The sequence below is a fragment of the Blennius ocellaris genome, assembly GCF_963422515.1.
Source record: "Blennius ocellaris genome assembly, chromosome: 15".
Lineage (NCBI taxonomy): Eukaryota > Metazoa > Chordata > Actinopteri > Blenniiformes > Blenniidae > Blennius > Blennius ocellaris.
In genome coordinates, this window is record NC_137664.1 from 16,874,592 (window position 1) to 16,891,873 (window position 17,282).

General features: G+C 40.0%; 1 protein-coding gene across 1 annotated transcript in view; it reads right to left on the reverse strand.

The window, feature by feature from the left end:
* plppr1 (phospholipid phosphatase related 1) overlaps positions 1–17,282 on the reverse strand; it is a 65,197-nt gene that overhangs the window by 15,861 nt on the left and 32,054 nt on the right. The window contains exons 3-4 of the mRNA XM_080509748.1: positions 10,317–10,505; positions 1,309–1,441 (exon numbers count right to left, since the gene is read on the reverse strand). Coding sequence (XP_080365874.1) covers positions 1,309–1,441; positions 10,317–10,505 — 322 coding nt within the window. The remainder of the gene's footprint in view (positions 1–1,308; positions 1,442–10,316; positions 10,506–17,282) is intronic.

The following is a 17,282-nucleotide window of genomic DNA, read 5'->3' on the forward strand; positions in this document are numbered from 1 at the left end:
TAAATTGAAGCAATTGTCACAAATAAAGCATGGCCAGTTTGGCTAATGTACTCATATTTATCTCGAAGAGCATGTTGAGCTGTGGAGATGTGTGTTGGTGGGCAGTAAAAAGCATATGTATTTCCGATGAGTGAACTAAATGTCTGCAGCACAGCAGGATCTAAACATGCATCAATAAAACAGTGACTCAGTTGTTTGGCCTGTTATTCATAAACTATTCCCAACAGAGAGACAGGATGGACCATAATTTGAAAGCAAATGTGTTTCCTTTTCATCATCTCACACAGAAGATTAATCACACCATTACTGTCTGCATTGTCTTTTTTTCCATACAACGCTTGACAACTTTCCCCCTGAGAACAAACCATTTCCTTTCAGAAGGTTTGAGAATGTCGACTTTGACCTCTGATTTGCTGGTGGACCTCCACTCATTCTTTCATACAAAAGCAAAGCAGTTTTCGCAGGTATTCTCAACATCAAGGCTAAACATAAGACCACAAGAGGATCCAATCTTGACTGGACCACCAAATCACCAAGCGAATTGTAAAAATTATTATTATTATTATTTTTTTTTTTATCAAATTTCTTAACAGTAGCAGACTCAACACCTGAGCTGAGATATCAGCATGAAAGTCCACTATGTTGATGCTCAAAGGGTGAATTTGTAAAAACGTGCATGAAGCAACAACTATAGGATTTTTTTTTTTTTTTTACATTTGACTGTATTTTTAACTGGGACATTTCATATTTCAGTAATTTCCATTAGTGATTGCGGAGATTTATGAAAATAAAGACGTTTTTTTTATCACATATCCTCTGTGCCACGAAGTTAAATTGAAAGGTTATTACAACACTGTTGTACCAGCCCAGCCCACCCAAGATGGAATTGGGCTGTTTGTGGCCCCTGAACTAAAAATGTGTTTGACACCGTTGCTCTCTTACATGACTTTCTTTAATATGTGCAAATCCCTTAAAGGAAGTCCCGGGTCCAATGTTGGGAAGTACAGTTTTAGTAGGTTTTACACCCAAAAAAGTGTCCATAAAAAATTCTGAGAGGGTAAGTACAACCCTGTGATTTATGTATGACACTCCAAGTGCAGATTCTTTACTTTCTAATTAAAGTGGACCAGAACAAACTTCTGCCATGTGCTTTAAACCTTCAATGCTTCATGTGTAATATTCTGTAGTTGTATATGTGCTATTCAAACTGACTGAGTTTGTTAAGTCTGAGCTGAGAGCACAGTATACACTTCAGTACTACACCAACGACAACACATGTTGTACAGTAGAGCTTGACGACGTACTCACCTATAAAGCGGATGATGCGGCGGATGAGGGGATTGAGGTAACAGCAGTCTCCTGTCACGATGGTTTTCTCCTGAGCCAGGAGAGCCTCCCTTGTGGATTTCATCACGTACATGGACACCTCTCCAATAAATATCTACGCACGCACACGCACGCACGCACGCACGCACGCACGCACGCACACACACACGCACACACACACGCACACACACACACACACACACACACACACACACACACACACACACACACACACACACACACACACACACACACACACACACACAGTAAGAGATCAAAGTGTGATGAAAGAAATACAAAAAGATGAAGTGATCACAATGTAAACTGATGAAAACCAGAGGTTTTGGCACTCTGCTGAAAGGCAGAGGAACATTTTGCTCTGGTCTGACCTGTGCAAATAAACCAGTGTGTCTTAAAGTAGCCTTTCTTCAGGGCCATTATACTGTGGACGTTACATCAGGTCTAATGGAAAACCTGCTGCTGGACACACAGAATGGAAGTCGCTGCCCGAGGTGATACAAAGTGTTTATGAAGGTGTGTGCGTGCGTGCGTGCGAGACAGTTCATGTGCTTGCGGTTTTACCCTTTGATGTGTGTGTGTGTGTGTGTGTGTGCATTTGTAAGAGGGTTTGTTTGCAGCCCCGGGACAGACGTGCGTTTCTCTATCCCTCTTTTTTCCCCTTCTTCCCCCCCATTTCTTTTTTCATCAACATGTTTTTGTGAATGCGACTCAAATCTTTATCCGTCTCCGTGGCCACAAGAAGCAACCAATATCATAGATGGAGTAAAGTTTAAAAGCTGGAAGGATGAGAGAGCAAGGAGGACTGACAGCACTCACATGAATGTTTTAAAGGATTGGGTCCTGTCTGTCAGCATGAAAGCAGCTGAATTAATATTTCGGAGCATTTATTTGGCTCCACGGGACAGAATTTACATAAAGAAATGCAACTACTGAAATGAGCGAGCATTAAATGCACCACGACAGAAAAATCTAATTTTCTGATGCATGAATGACACACATAACATTGGTCTTCTGAGGCAGAATAACCACAAAAAAGACTTTTTTCCCCCTCTCAAACAGACTGCAACAGTCAAAGGCAGGCAACTTGCATCATACATTTTGATTATGACTGAATATTCCTGACAGGACGGCATCAGCTCACAGACTACCAGCTATGAACCCTGGCTTGTTTAAAGAAGTCATGTAAACCTCATTATCAATGCGCCTCCTTCAGGCAACATGTGCATATTACATAATCAGACTTTTTGACGATCATAATCCATCAAAACAAACAGGAAAAACACAAGCCCGCTTTTACATACACATCTAAAATATATGTTGCTTTCATGTATCGTGGAAATGGGGTAGTTACTGGTTGAGAAGTTCCCATTTCAAAGTGAACATTTTTTTGAATACAGAAAAAATTCAAGCAGGCTTGTCTTCACGTAGATAAACGTTATGACCATTTTCAAATATTTATAGTTACAAATAGAAAGCTTATTTCACTGAAGAGGCGAGAGGGAATGCTGTAATTTATATCTCAGAGTACGAGCAACAACATAATGAAAAAATTTAACGTGTATGTGTGCAGAGCAAGTAGATTTCTTCACTTTAACTCCCAGTTTGACCACACTGAGATGCATTTTTGATGAATGCAATTTTTATCTTCATCATAAAGAATATATGAAAAAGATGTAATAATGAGTAAGTAAAACTGAGACCTAGTGTAATGTGAAAGGACAGTGTTTACTCACGCTGATCAGCAATCAATGTTTCCAGCTTTGAAGCAGCAGATTACTACAATATTGTTAGATTTTCCGGGTTTCGCTCTGATTGCGTGGGAATTGGCAGGCAAGCTTTACTCCCATTTCAAAATGTCTGTTAGTGAAGTAGTATTTATCTCTCCAAACAAATCCCACCCTGAGAAACCCCTTCAACTCCACCAGCGGTCAGAAATTCACAAACTTTGAACTATTGCAAAGTGAGCACTTCTTTCCTATCCTTGAAGTGCTGCTAATCAATGAATTCTTTCTTCTTTCTGTTCAAACAATGACCTCAACTTCACCTGGAAGTATTTATCTAAGCCCATACTGACTGATTGGAGTTTCACACTTGTGGAAAAAAGCAGCCACAGTGATGTTTGAGGAGTAAAAGGAAATATACTGGCCTGAAATAGGATGAAATAAGCTGGCAGTGTGTGTGTGTGTGTGTGTGTGTGTGTGTGTGTGTGTGTGTGTGTGTGTGTGTGTGTGTGTGTGTGTGTGTGTGTGTGTGTGTGTGTGTGTGTGTGTGCGTGTGTGTATTTATGAAATATAAAAGATATCATAATGTAACTTAGTCTGGCATTGGTAGTATTTTCTCTCCTCACACATATTCATGTTTTCCCCGGTGGAAAATATGATTAATGCATATGGTGATCGTCTCTTGCAAACTAAATGGAAGGAATTGCTGATCAGAAAGAAGCTCCAGAAAATCTGCAGCTGGACTCTGCAGAAATTATTGCTTATATTCATAGAGGGAAAAACCCAATTATGTTGTTTTTGAAATAACCCCCCCCCCACCAAAAACAAAGAAAAAATAAGAAACTAAATATGAAATAATTCATTCATTATCAGAATCTGATCATTTGCCACAGTAGAATATAACGTTGAGGTTGGTATTATAAATATGAATGTAACATTTGTCACCTTTTAATTGCCAGATAATTTAGCATCACATCAACATTAGTTATCAATTAATTAAATGCACTGCTTAAAGCATTGAATGTTGCTTCAATGGCAGACCGTATGCACCACTAAACAATGAAAGTGTTTTAAATTGTAAAAGTGTAGTCAGTTTAAACAGTTTGGTGCTAAAACAACAACAAAGTTAGAAAATTGGCTTCATTGTTTACATGTGAACTGCCTTCATCTCGCTAGTTTTTTTTTTGTTTTCTAACATTGAAAAAACATGTTCATGGTGGTTTGTGGGAGGTCATGGGAGAAAGACTATATATTAAAAAAGTGTGGTCAAAACTGATGAATGCCATATAGCTATAGTTTGTTGCAGATTTATGTTATAGAGAAAAAATGAGCACACAATCCTTATTCTGTAAGAATGTATCAATTTTTACCACTGTAAACCCCAAGCCACTCCACCCTGTACAATTGCAAAATAAAAGCTGAAGGAACCTCATCATATATGTGAAGTACAGTTTCTTTCTTTTATTCTGTGACAATGAGCTCTTTTCTCTGATGATAAACTCTTTGGGTTTACAAACCGTCTCGGGGTTTCATGGACTGGAGCTGCTTCAGCTTACCCAGATTCAATCTTTCGGTCTACAAGAGATGAATTCAGCTCTAATGATGCCCAATGCTTCAAAAAAAAAATAATAAAAAAATCAATGTACCACACTTGGTACACTCTAATTCTGTTGACTGATTTATCTTCTTTTTTTTTTTAACCTGTTTTAGACGCTTCGCCATCGTCTTCTGATTCTGCTTATACTTTTAATGTGATCACTTAAACTTTGTATTTTTGTGACATAAATTAATTAACATCAAGAGGGCTTCATAACGTCTCACAACTCAGTCCAATTAATTAAAAACATAACAGCATGATGATTTGAGGGTAATGGACCTTGAGGTGCAAGCTAGGGTAGGACATATTAAACATTCAATCACAACAGATTTTTTTGATCCATATTTTACAATGAAACTTCACTGTTTGACTATCTTTAGGGTTTAATGTATTATTTGTAATGAAAGAGACAAAAACACCCAGTTCTGCTTTCTGATTCAGCTCCCCAGAGAAAATAAACTGCTTTCAGCTCATCACTGTTGTTTCCAGAAGCTGTTTTCAGTTTAAAGAAAGTTCTACCTACGCAGCATCAACCAGCAACCTGACAGCCACTGAGAGAATATCGTAGGGCAATTAGCGCCTAATGAAACACACGCGTCCCCTGGGATTTGGGGAGAGAGAAATTAAAAACGCAGCTAAATAAAAAGCAGTCTGTCTCTGAACACATGCAAGTACCTCTTTGTGTCGGCTCGTGCATTTACTTTAAAACAAGGCAGTATGTAAAGACGCTGTGTTTACAGCTTGTAATGGAGCCCAAAGTGAAAAAGGAACATTTAAAAGAAAATCAATTAATGCCGTTTTAAACCTTAATCTCTTCCTAATGAGCCGATAATTTCCGGTATTGCTGCAAAGGCACGCACTAAAACAAGTGGAATAAACTACCAAGGACATACACCGACTCGGAAAATAAATGTAGTTTCTCACTTTGTGAAAGTTTATGTCGGGAAACGTCAGCACGGTATGTCGCTCGGCCTCTAAAATTAACTTTGTTTCTGTTCCACATCATCGTACTCTCGTCAACTTCACTCTGAAGGTGATAACACCGACTTTCCAACAGCGTTATAGACCGTCACGGCGAATACGACCCATCTAACCTCCGCAGCTTCCTCGTGGCCTGGCCATGTGGAACCGGCGGCAAAAGTTACTGCCTGTGCGCTAATTGGCCGCCGTCCCGGGCCTGTCATTGTCAATTCTGATGACAAGTCCTTCTGGTTTATGGCGCGTGCAGAGACGGAGTGAAATCCAGTGTCGAGCACCGGACACTGTTCTCAAAGGGCACAAATAGTTAAACAGGCTTTGTAATATGAAGGCTGTGTAGTTTATTCCAATGAAGGCGAGCAATGGAGAAGAAACAAATGAGGGAGTCAAGAAAACAGCTGACAAAGCACTTTGTGAAGAGTAAAGATGGGTTCCGAGACAAAAGGCATTCATCATTGATTGTGATGAATTTCAAATCTTGCGAATCACAATGAAGACTGAAAGAACAGGAATAGGGTGAAGTTTAATAATAATAAAAAAAAAAAAATGACTTCAAGGCTTTTATGTATTCACCTTGTACACAGAAGAAAATTTTTTTTCAAGCTTTTGGAGTAATCAGTGCAGAAGAGTCTGTGAGAACTGCACGCAGATGTTCGCTCTTCAAATCAACCGTCAGATTCTCCAAGCGGTCAGAGCACTCTTCCATATTTTAAAGCAATTTATTTTGTTTTTAGTGCACATGTCAAAATGTGTGTGCGTGTACAGGTGTGAGACTTTGTGGTACTGCAGACTCATCACAATGCAAATCAGCTCTGGGGGCATAATCCAAGGGGCCGGATGAAGTTTTATTGCTCCGTTAAAAGTGACGATAACCAGAATGTGCTCGAGAAACTAACGGTCACGGCACTCGGTGCCCGGAGCCCGAGAGTGAAACATCCCGGATGATGAACACGTAAAGACAAGAAATACAAAGAGGAGGGCAAAGAGCAGCGCTTTACAAATAGTAAAAGTGGCACGAGTCTAAGAATCTATAACAATCACATCGGTGATGAAGAGCCCCTTGAAAATGTAGAAAGGAAAGTGTAATAGTGTCTGGGGAAGGAGGTAAAACCACTGTGAAAAGTCTTTAAATGGTGAGTTTGTAATCACATTTTAGATCGGACCCATAGCAGCAGAAAGGTTCTTTAAATAAAGAGAACAGTGGGAATAGAATGTTTCTAATTATGTTTATTAATGTTCCATGTCTGAATTGGAGCTTCGGTTTTCTGTTCTCAGCTCAGACAATGTTTACAATCGTCTGCCAAGAGCCTCGACGTTTGATCCAATGATTGTGCATGAACTCAATATTAATGTAACAAACTAAAGCAGGGGTGTGAAATATAAGAACCCTGGGCTAAAACTGGCCAGCAAGAGGCCCCAATCCGGCCCATCAAACCGCTAAGCAAATGGTAATAAATTTCAAAGAAAACTGAAATACAAAAAAATAAAAATCTAATTTCTCAAGAGTAACGGACATGACACAACACTGAGAACTGAGATGAGATACTGGTGATGCTGCCATAAAAGATATAGCTACTTGGTGGATATCAAATTAGCCCCTTTGCAAAAATAATTTTGTTTCAGAAACTGGTCTACACATAAATCAAACATATAATGTGATTACCCCAACAAAATAAAGAGGACCTACATTGCACACAGTGGTCCTAAAACTGGACATCACAAGCCAAAAAGCCCAATACTTGCTGCTTAAGTTAAAACGCCTAATGGACTCAGCACTGTTTGATCGAAGCGAGCTGGCAGCTCCGCAGTCTTTACACTTTGCTGAACTACAGCGGTTCTGACAACACAGATAAATGGAAGTAAAATACCTGCTGCCAAAATCACTGTACAACTGCAATGAACTGAGGAGATAATACGGCATGTTTGCAGTTATCTTGTCACCACAGCGTTTTCTTTTCGCCACCAGTGACGGGATGGACAACACCAGAGTTTGACGCGTGTGAATTGTGAGACGCTGGAACAATAATTGACCTTCAGGGAGCAGCGAGTGCAACCACACAGAACTAAAACTGGGTCTGTATTCAGCGGCAGACTCATCCTCTCCTTCACATATTGCCCGTATCGAATGTGAAAAATTAAATTACCACATCAAACAAGGAAATGCAAACACTTCCCGGGACGTGTTCTGAAAATATTTGACAAGGGTTTATTATTAGGCTGACTCAGGATTCCACAGACATGCAGGAGCTGTGTGGAGATTGACGCAACAGAGTGTGGAGCTAAACTGACACCTGGTGGTCAGGTGGCGGAACTACTAGGAAAGACATGACACTTGGGAGAGGAGTTCATCGTTGCACCATCAGAGTGCAGCCGACCTTTTCCCTCTGTGTTGGCTGGATGACACTAACGTCTGCAAGCTTCGCCCAGATAAAGCCAGTGAGAATATATGGCATGCTTAAGGTATGGATATTTGTGAAACAAAGGTCCAAATCGACTTATTTCAAGACTACTTAACTGTCGGTTGCAATAAGTGAAGTAATTAAAGACCTACTGAAATGATTTAACTCATCACACATTGTCTAATAATATTCAGAAGCATCATAAGCCGTACAGAAATCTGGAAACAAATGTCTGGCAATAAAAGGGTGCACCTAAACTCAAGTTGTGTACATGTGGCCCATACTGTATTGTAGACATTATTTGTATACATTGTATAACTTGCCCTTGGAGTTGTAGGTTGTAGGATTGCAATTGTTTTCTTTTGACTTGAAAAGAATGCTTCTCCTCAGCTTGTTTACACATCAACAAAATTAGTTCTAAGCTCAGATAAGTGTATCATAATCTGAGCATAATTTTGAGTTCACGTTTGTATTTTTAAGGCATTGCATAACCACATGGAGTCTGTAAGTCATCTGAAGCCACTAGTTTAGATATATTTATTTAGGTATGGGGACTATTTTATGTTTTGTAAAGTGCACTTTCATTATCCCCGCCACCAGAAATAGTAAACAATTACAAAGCATGAGTTATTGTCAAAATGTTCCTAAAGAATTAAAGAAAGAGTTTGCAGTTTTGTCTTTAATTGTGATTCACTGCGGTCAGTGTTAAGTAGCATAGGTCCCCTCCTCATAATTTTTCGCTTTACCTCACAATAGATTTTACGTTAACCCTCAATACTTTAGCTTTACCTCATAATATTTCTGCTTTGCCTCACAAAACCCGGCAGTAAGCTTTACCTCTCTTCCAGTTCATGGGTATCAAATATAAGGCCTGTGGGCTAAAACCAGCCCACAAGAGGTTCCAGTCGGGCCGCCAAACTTCAACATTTCAAAGAAAAAGGACACAACACAACACTGAGACCCGAGTTGAAATACCGGTGATGCTGCCGTGACAGATAGCAAACTAGCATTAGCCTCAAAGCCATGCTGTCATGCATAAATCAACAGCGAGAAGAGATGTGTTTTTTTGAGACATTTCACTGTATTTTGCACCAGAAGGTTTCATTCAAATTGGCTTCATGTTGAGATTGTAGGCATTTTCAGGAGCAATTGTTTGGTTTTGTGTAAATATAGACATTGTCATCATATATACTCTACAAAAACAACAACAGCAACAACAACCAAACTTGAAGGTTTCATTTAAAGATTATTATGGCACTATTTTACCAGTCCTGCCCACGTTGGGCTGAATGTGGCCCTTGAACTAAAATGTATTTGACAGACCTGCTCAAGCTTTACCTTAAAATATTATTGCTTTATCTCATAACGTATCTTTGTGACATCTTGCAATACCTTTAGATTATATTGTAGACCGTTATACATTATATTTCACTTTCACATCTCAATACCTCGTAACAGTTCCGGTCAAAGTAGGCTTTGTATTACTTTTCGATAATATTGGTCATTTTATTTGGCAACAATATCATGTTCCCATGTCATTTCCATGCATTCTGATCGATATGAATGACTTCTTCTCTTCTATTTTAACACAATGATAGTTTAAGGGAGCCCTGCACAAAGAAAATACAAATGGTTTTTTTTTTTCCTTTTATACGTGTTAAGGAACGTTAAGGAAACGCTGCCAGCAGCTCGCTGCATGGCACGACTTCATACGTCACGGCTGCATTAACCGTGAAGTTCTCCAGCATGAAACAACCAAAGACATGAAGCTGAAAACATAGAAAAAAATAAATAAATAACGTCTTCTCTTCTTCATAACATCAAGGCCAACCTGATCAGCTGGCCCACATAAAGATGTGAAGACCAACACTTCAATCTAACATTTTCCTCCCATGTTTCTCTTTCTGTTGTGAACCAGCATTAGAGACACAGCAGCAATCTGGTTCAGATGGAGAAATCAAAGACTGATATCAAATGTTAGTTATGTAATTCCTCTTTTAGCTGCACTTGGAATACTACCAGAAAAAGTAGGTCATGCTGGATGGAAAGTTTCAAACCGTAAACTCTATTTGGTCATATTTACATCACCCTATTGACAAATTTGAGGCCTTTTTTTTTTTTTTTTTTGAAGCAAATGTGGGAATAAATTACAGAAGAAAACATGACTCAGGATTGCAGAGGTGGAGAGACCCTGACGAAAGACGTCACTTCTGAGGAGCCGCTTGCTCAATGAAATGCAACAAAATCGGAGTGGAAAACTTGATTTTTACTCACAATAGCCGTGGGAGCGGCGGCCACCACGCAGTACAGGATGAGGGGAGGGACGAAGCTGGACTCCTCGGTGCCCGGGTACGGCTTCATCAGCTCGGCGTCGTTACAGAAGAAGCCCTGCACGTGCACGCTGAACAGGTCCGTGCACTCCATGTAGTAGGCCAGCAGCACCGTGCCAGACATGATGACGAGCTGGAAGAAAAACATGCCGAAGAGTGGAGAGAGAGAAGGGGGGGAAAGAAAGTAAAAAAAAAAAGAAGGGGTTAATTGTACATCCAGCACAGTGCAGGCTCTGCTGATTCAGTTTTCAGTGGTCTGAAAGTCGATTTTCTTCAAGGAGTTGCTCTCCTCTCCGCTGTCCTCCAGGTTTTTGCACAAAACTACTACAAAAATCCTCTAAAACCACATCTCTCTCCCTCTCTCTCTCTCTCTCTCTCTCTCCCTCTGTGTGTCTGTTTCATGCTAACTCTGGTCTTGTACATACACCCCCCCCCCCCGTACCACGACTGGCACCACCACCACTTACCACCTCCCTCACCCCCTCATCCTTTTATCCCACTAACATCATCTTTTGTCTCTGGCCTCCTTTTGCTGTGTTTCTCCAGTCAGCTGCAGGCATTTTTTTCTTCATACATATACATTTATTTATAGCTTGTTTAGTCACTGATAATCAACACAGGAACAGAAAATATAGCACAGCAAGGATTTCAGCGCGGGATTTTGTTTTTCTAAATCAGCTTCAGTTGTGCCGTTTACTCACGGTTGTGAATGACACAATGCGGAGACCGAGATAGGAAAACTGACGGGGTTTAAAATCAAAGCAAAGTAACGCAACGGATCAAGCGAGGCCCCTTACTTGCTAAAAATAGGAATAATACCATGAAACTAACAAACACAAATCACTTTGCAATTCTCCACATCTCTTTGACATACATTACATCTATATCAAACATGGTCATCGTGCCAAAAAGTGAGCAAGAACATGTTTGCATAGCACTAAAAATGTCTCAGACCTTGACTATAATTACATTCATATTACCTCTATATATTTATATTCTAAGGTTGTATTATTGTCAACCAGGCAGAATGAGTGAGTTCTTCTGCAACATTTTCCAACTTTCAGTGTCAGTCCAATACGTGTGACTCACACAATGTTGTCTGTGGTTGAACATTTTCACTGTAATTACTCTAAGTAGCACGTGGCCAGAAAGCTTCTGGTAGTTTTAGAATTTTCGAGATAACATAAGGGGTCTTAGAGTTATAATTATAGTTATGTGAGGTATGCATCCGAATCAGCTGTAGAAAATACAAACATAAAGTTAATTATTCAAGTTTGTGGGTGTTTTCAAATGGTCGTCAGCCCCAGAAGATCTCAAACCCAATGAGACGAGCATCAAATTGATGCTGGAGAGGGAAGATAAAGATAAAGCGACAAACAAGCTGCCTAAAAGGCCAAGGCAAGGACAATGTCGACTGATGGCTGTGTTGTAATAATCTTCAGCTGAGCTCAAGAAGAAGAAAAAAGTGAATAAAATGAGCATCTTTGGTCCAGTTATATGAGCTGCAGGCATCCAGGATTCATTAATGTAGGACATTTGGTATCATCAATATATTTCCTGTCATTTCCTGTAATGAATCGATTCAAAAGGGGAAAAAAAGAGCATTTGAAGAGAGTCGCATATAATATGGCTTCATATAAGCAATGGAAAAAAATTGAGCTGAATGTATCTTTAGTGAGTGAAAGTCTGTTTGTTTGACTGGTCAAACAAACAGCAGTAAACTCAAACAGTTCATCCTCAGAGAATAAAGAAACGATAGAGAATATGACAAAAAAACTGTATTTCACAGATAGTGTGTTATGACGATTCTTCAACTCTTAAGTAATTGTACACGGTGTGGTAGGGGTGGTGGTGGGGGGGGGGGGTGTTTACCTGGATTTACAAGAATAAAAAAATGGGTCGCAACAGAAAAAGGTTGGGAACGACTGCCTTCGATGCCAGACTTTGCAGTTTGAACCCATCTTAACAGAGCTCCAGTGGGTCGATTTTGCAGCTAAATTGAGGGTCAAAAAAGTGTTGGGCAGCGTGTCATGATGTTATGGCTAATCTGTTTTGCATTTGTATTTGTACATTGAGCAATGCATGAAAGATGCTCATGTCAGATGCTTGTAATACTTTCCTCCAACACTAGATGTCACTAGGCCACTGCATAAAGGAAGGACAACAGCTCACTGGCTGGCATTCACAGTTTCCTCCATTAAAAGTTCATTTGTTAAGCAACTTCAGAAAATATTTGCTTTATCGCTACTTAAATACTGTTAGATTTTCAGTTAGGTAATGGACAAACAAACATTGTTTTCCAGGGTCTAGTTAGTTATTTTTTTTCATTGATATAAAACTAAAGACAGATTGCGCATGCAGCACATAGATAAATGTGGTGCAAATATGGTGTTTTTTGTACATGCAGTGAGCTGTTAAATATAGTATTTAAAAAAATATATATATATATACATTGTGAAAACAATGCATCAATGTTGTGTTACCTAAAATCAACAATATGCCCTCCTCAGTCAAATGGGCTGATCAGACCTGGCTCCACATTAAAGCTGAATAATTTGATCTCCTGAATATTATGTAAGGACGTGAGCCAGACTGGACAATATGGCCTGTGGGGTTCAGACAGTGAAGGCAAGAAGGCCACTGTGTTTACAGAGAGAAATGCTGGCACATCCAGTCCTGCGACAGATGGCCACTTGGACAAGTCCAGGTGTGTGTGTGTGTGTGTGTGTGTGTGTGTGTGTGTGTGTGTGTGTGTGTGTGTGTGTGTGTGTGTGTGTGTGTGTGTGTGTGTGTGTGTGTGTGTGTGTGTGTGCACACACGCGCTGTTTTTGTTGTCAAGCCAACTTTCTGAGTAACACAAAGGTAGTTAGTTAGATGGAGCTTATTTTGCTTCCTCCTGCCTTGAGGAATATCCCAACAAGGCACTCAAAGCCTTAACAAGTGCAGCGATGAGAAATTATAGTATTTATCCAAGCCACATCCCAGTTACATTCACCACTAAACAGCAAAAGAAGTAAAACCACGCAGACAAGCAGAAATCCTCTTTGCTCCTCATTTTGAAAGCCGCTTGACCGCACACAGCTTCATGATTTCAGAGACGGACAGATACGGGAAGTGTTTCATGATTTTTGTTTCACAAACAAGCTCTGGCTGGGTAATCGGATGACACATTATTCATAGGTTCCCTCTGAAAATATGTAAATTCCCCAGCTTGCAGAAATGCCATGTAATACCCTGTGGGATCACCTACCTAAGGATGTCAGATTTACAGGAAAATACATATAAAAAGGCTTGGGAAGATTAATTGGAGGGATGGGCTCATGTAGCAGAATGAATTTGTTGAACTTTAGTATATTGGTATAATTTAATTCACTGTGACCTTCTGCTTATTTGCTTCTTTTTTTTGTATTGTAAATAAGCTCAAGCTCGCCTCAAGCGTAGACATAACAAACACATTTCTTATTTACTCACCGGTTTGGATTGTTTCGATGTAGCCAGAAAAACGACGCTTCGTAAGTACCAATCATTTCCCTCATTGACTGAATCTTCAACACTGACAGAAAATGTGGATGGACGCTTGTCTTCTTGACTTACTACATCACAGCGAGCAAATCTATTGTGCCTCTGTCAGACAAAATGACAGCAGAGGTTGCGTTAAAATGTCATGTTGTCGAAGAACAAAGCCTTGATTGTTCCCAGTCGCATTAGTGGTTCCAAACCCGCGACTCTCGACCCCTTCGGGAAACAGCCAGGGGTTACGAAGGAGTCCTGGGGCTTTGCCTCTTCTAACGTTTTAAAATTAGAAAGATGACACTTTCAACAATCAACGCAGAAATTGCAAAAAGTAGGAGTGCTCCTGCTTTTCTATGTTTCTGTAACTGAAGAGAGTTTTATGAAGGAGGGTAGTTGGCTTCTGTTAAACCACCAACCTGGAGGACGAGCGGATCACTCTCTGTCATGGCCTTCAACCTGTTTGGCATTGGCAGTCCTGCTAGGGGTACTGGACTCTAGCCGATAAATATCTTGGGATCACGGACTCCCGAAAACTGTCTTTTGCTTAGAATAATATCGAGATCCAGAAACTTAACCCTTAAGACCAAGCTGAAGATCTTCAATAGCAACATCGACGTCGTCTTACTCGACGGTGCCGAGACCTGGATCGTAACCAAAGAACATCTCAGACAGGGTCCGTGTGTTTGTTAAACTGGTGCCTGTGTTCCATCCTTGGGATCTGATGGCTTTTGGTAATCTTTAATGAAGATCTATGTGCAATTAGCAACCAGGAAAGAATGGCACACCAACTACGCAGAAGGAAGTGCAAGTGAAAACCCCAGGCCTGTGAGACAAGACGAGCGCCATCTTGGAACCCGCAGGACACTAGAAAATGGGACACTTGGTTGTACGTCAGCCCTGAAATGACCTTTAAGGATGCCAAAGTGTGTAAACTCTGCTGAAAAAAATTGTTTAAAAAAAAAAGTGGTGCAATCTAAACCCTCGAGCATACTTTTTTCTTACTTTTCCCATAAACCGGCTTTTCTGTGACAGCTCTACACCTGGACAAATGTCCCTTTCTCTGCATAAAGCAGAACTGGTGACTCCATTATATTCGCTCCCCAGCCAGCGTCATGCCGCATTAGCTGAGTGAAGGGCAGACTGACAAGACGGGCCGTCATAAAACGGTTATCCAAAGTAACTGCAGCACACCATTATCCTTCTCCAGTGGAGGGAACAATTCATCTCTTTTACCCAAACTCTGGAGTATTGGTGGTACCATATACATTTTCAGCATCCTTTGGTACAGCCATCATTCAGAAAATGAATCAAATCCTCCAAAGTCTCTTTTTCAGTCCGTTCAATTTTGTATCCATTCCAATATCTACAAACTTATCAAAATATGAGACGACAACGGATTTCTCTGAATCATAAGAATATTTAAATGTGGGGCTAAAAATGCATGTAAATAAATACTCCAAAAATGTATTTGTCTATCTTTGAGCAAAGTTATTATGCTGTTAATACACTGCATCACAGCTGGAAGTTGATGTGAGTATTTGAACTATATAAAGTTGCAAAAACAGAACCAGTATTTAACCTTTGCTCCACTGGTTCGTTTCCCACTCGTACGTGAAGTGTAGTTTGACGTCAGTTGGTGTCATCCGTTGGAATGGGGAACCAGCCGAAATCGCTGCAGAAGCTTCACATATCAAACTTGATTCCTAAGTTGCATATTAAAAACTTTATGATGGAATTCTAACAATTGACCTCTCAGAGGTCACCTTCAAGACCTTCAGGGTCAGACCTGATAGCAGTTTTCGAATGTTCTGTGGTTGCAGGTCCATTGTAGGTGCTTTTAGCAGTTAACCTGGGTTGGCAAGAACTGACATCTGAATGAAAAACCAGGTGCAAAATAAACAGCCACATACTTTGTGAGCTCTTTCTTAATTATTGCTTATGTTTAGGGTTTTAGCAGTTTGAAGTTGAAACTCTTTTATGGGACTGAATTACAGGTCAGCCACTGTTGAGAAAAGTTCAAATACTGCTGAATAAATCCACTCATTTCATGAGTTTATCATTTTCACATGATTTCTCTGTTGATAGTTGGAACGTAATGACTGACCAAATCTGTGCCATCTTTCTGCAAAAACAAACAAGTACAAACTAATGGACTCAATAGGCGCCCGTTCACAATGTAATTTACTTTGGAGAAATCATTTAGTCGCTTGCAATCATTAAAACTCAATGAGTGTTGCGGTTGTTGCTCTCAGCAGGATCTCCTTGTCGCGTGTTAATTGATGTCAGAGGTCAGTCGTGGACTTTTTGCCGGAACTTGAGAAACATTGGACACATTGGTGTCGCCAATGCAGGAATTCAGACCATGATTGGCTTCTGGTTTTCAATCCCAGGGAAGCGACAACCCCCCCAGAGAAGAAGAAAACAAGTTTGTGGATTTGTACAGTCGCGCCTCCTCGATTCGGTACCTTTGTTTTACCTTGTGTATTGCACAGTGTAATAAGTAGCGACTGAGTGCCAGTTGCATGATTGATTCCAACCTTCCTACCTGTCTTTGCAAATCCCTATTCCCTTTTGGCGAACTATACTTGAATCCACATGTTTTCATTGCCACCACTGCCACATAGCTCTGCCTTTTAAAAGATTCTCCCTCAGCTATTTTGTTTTTGAGTTTATTGTTTGAGTACTATTATTTATTTATACTCAGCTTCCCTGGCATAAATAACTGCTTCACTTTCAACCTATCACCGTCTGGTTTTTATGTTGCGTCCTAGATTTTCTGACATTAAGCTTGAATAAACATCACTAAAGACCCTGTTTACACAACGTTTTCAAACAAAAATGGAAAAAGGTTGCGTCTTGGGTGTCACTAAAATTGCAACCACTTGAAAAATAGCTCCCAAAGCAGAACTTCACTCCAACTTCATATCATTGTACAGAGGAAAACACGACTTTTTTTTAAACTCTGCTACTGTGCATGCACATCGTGGTCATAGTGAATAGTTATTCTACACATGCGCGAGTTAAAACGCTGTCTAAACGGAGTCTAATTCTTACACAAAGTTCCTTCACATGAAATAATGTATAAATTGATATGTTTTCTAAATTGGGTTAGGAAACAATGTACCCGATTATGTCTATTGCCGGTGGTCTCCAATGTTAATATATGTCAGTAATATCAGCCTATTAGACCGACTAGCAGAGGGAAGAGAGCACTACAACACCGCCATGAAATTAAAAAGACATGACAAGCTTGATCACTTTTGTAGTACCTCTATAAATGTCAGTGTTATAGTTTCGTCTCTAAACTGTATATTTGTACTTACATTCCTTAATCTTATTAACAAGCTACATTTAAATAAATCTTTACCCACCATTTAACCACCCCCAGAATTTCCTC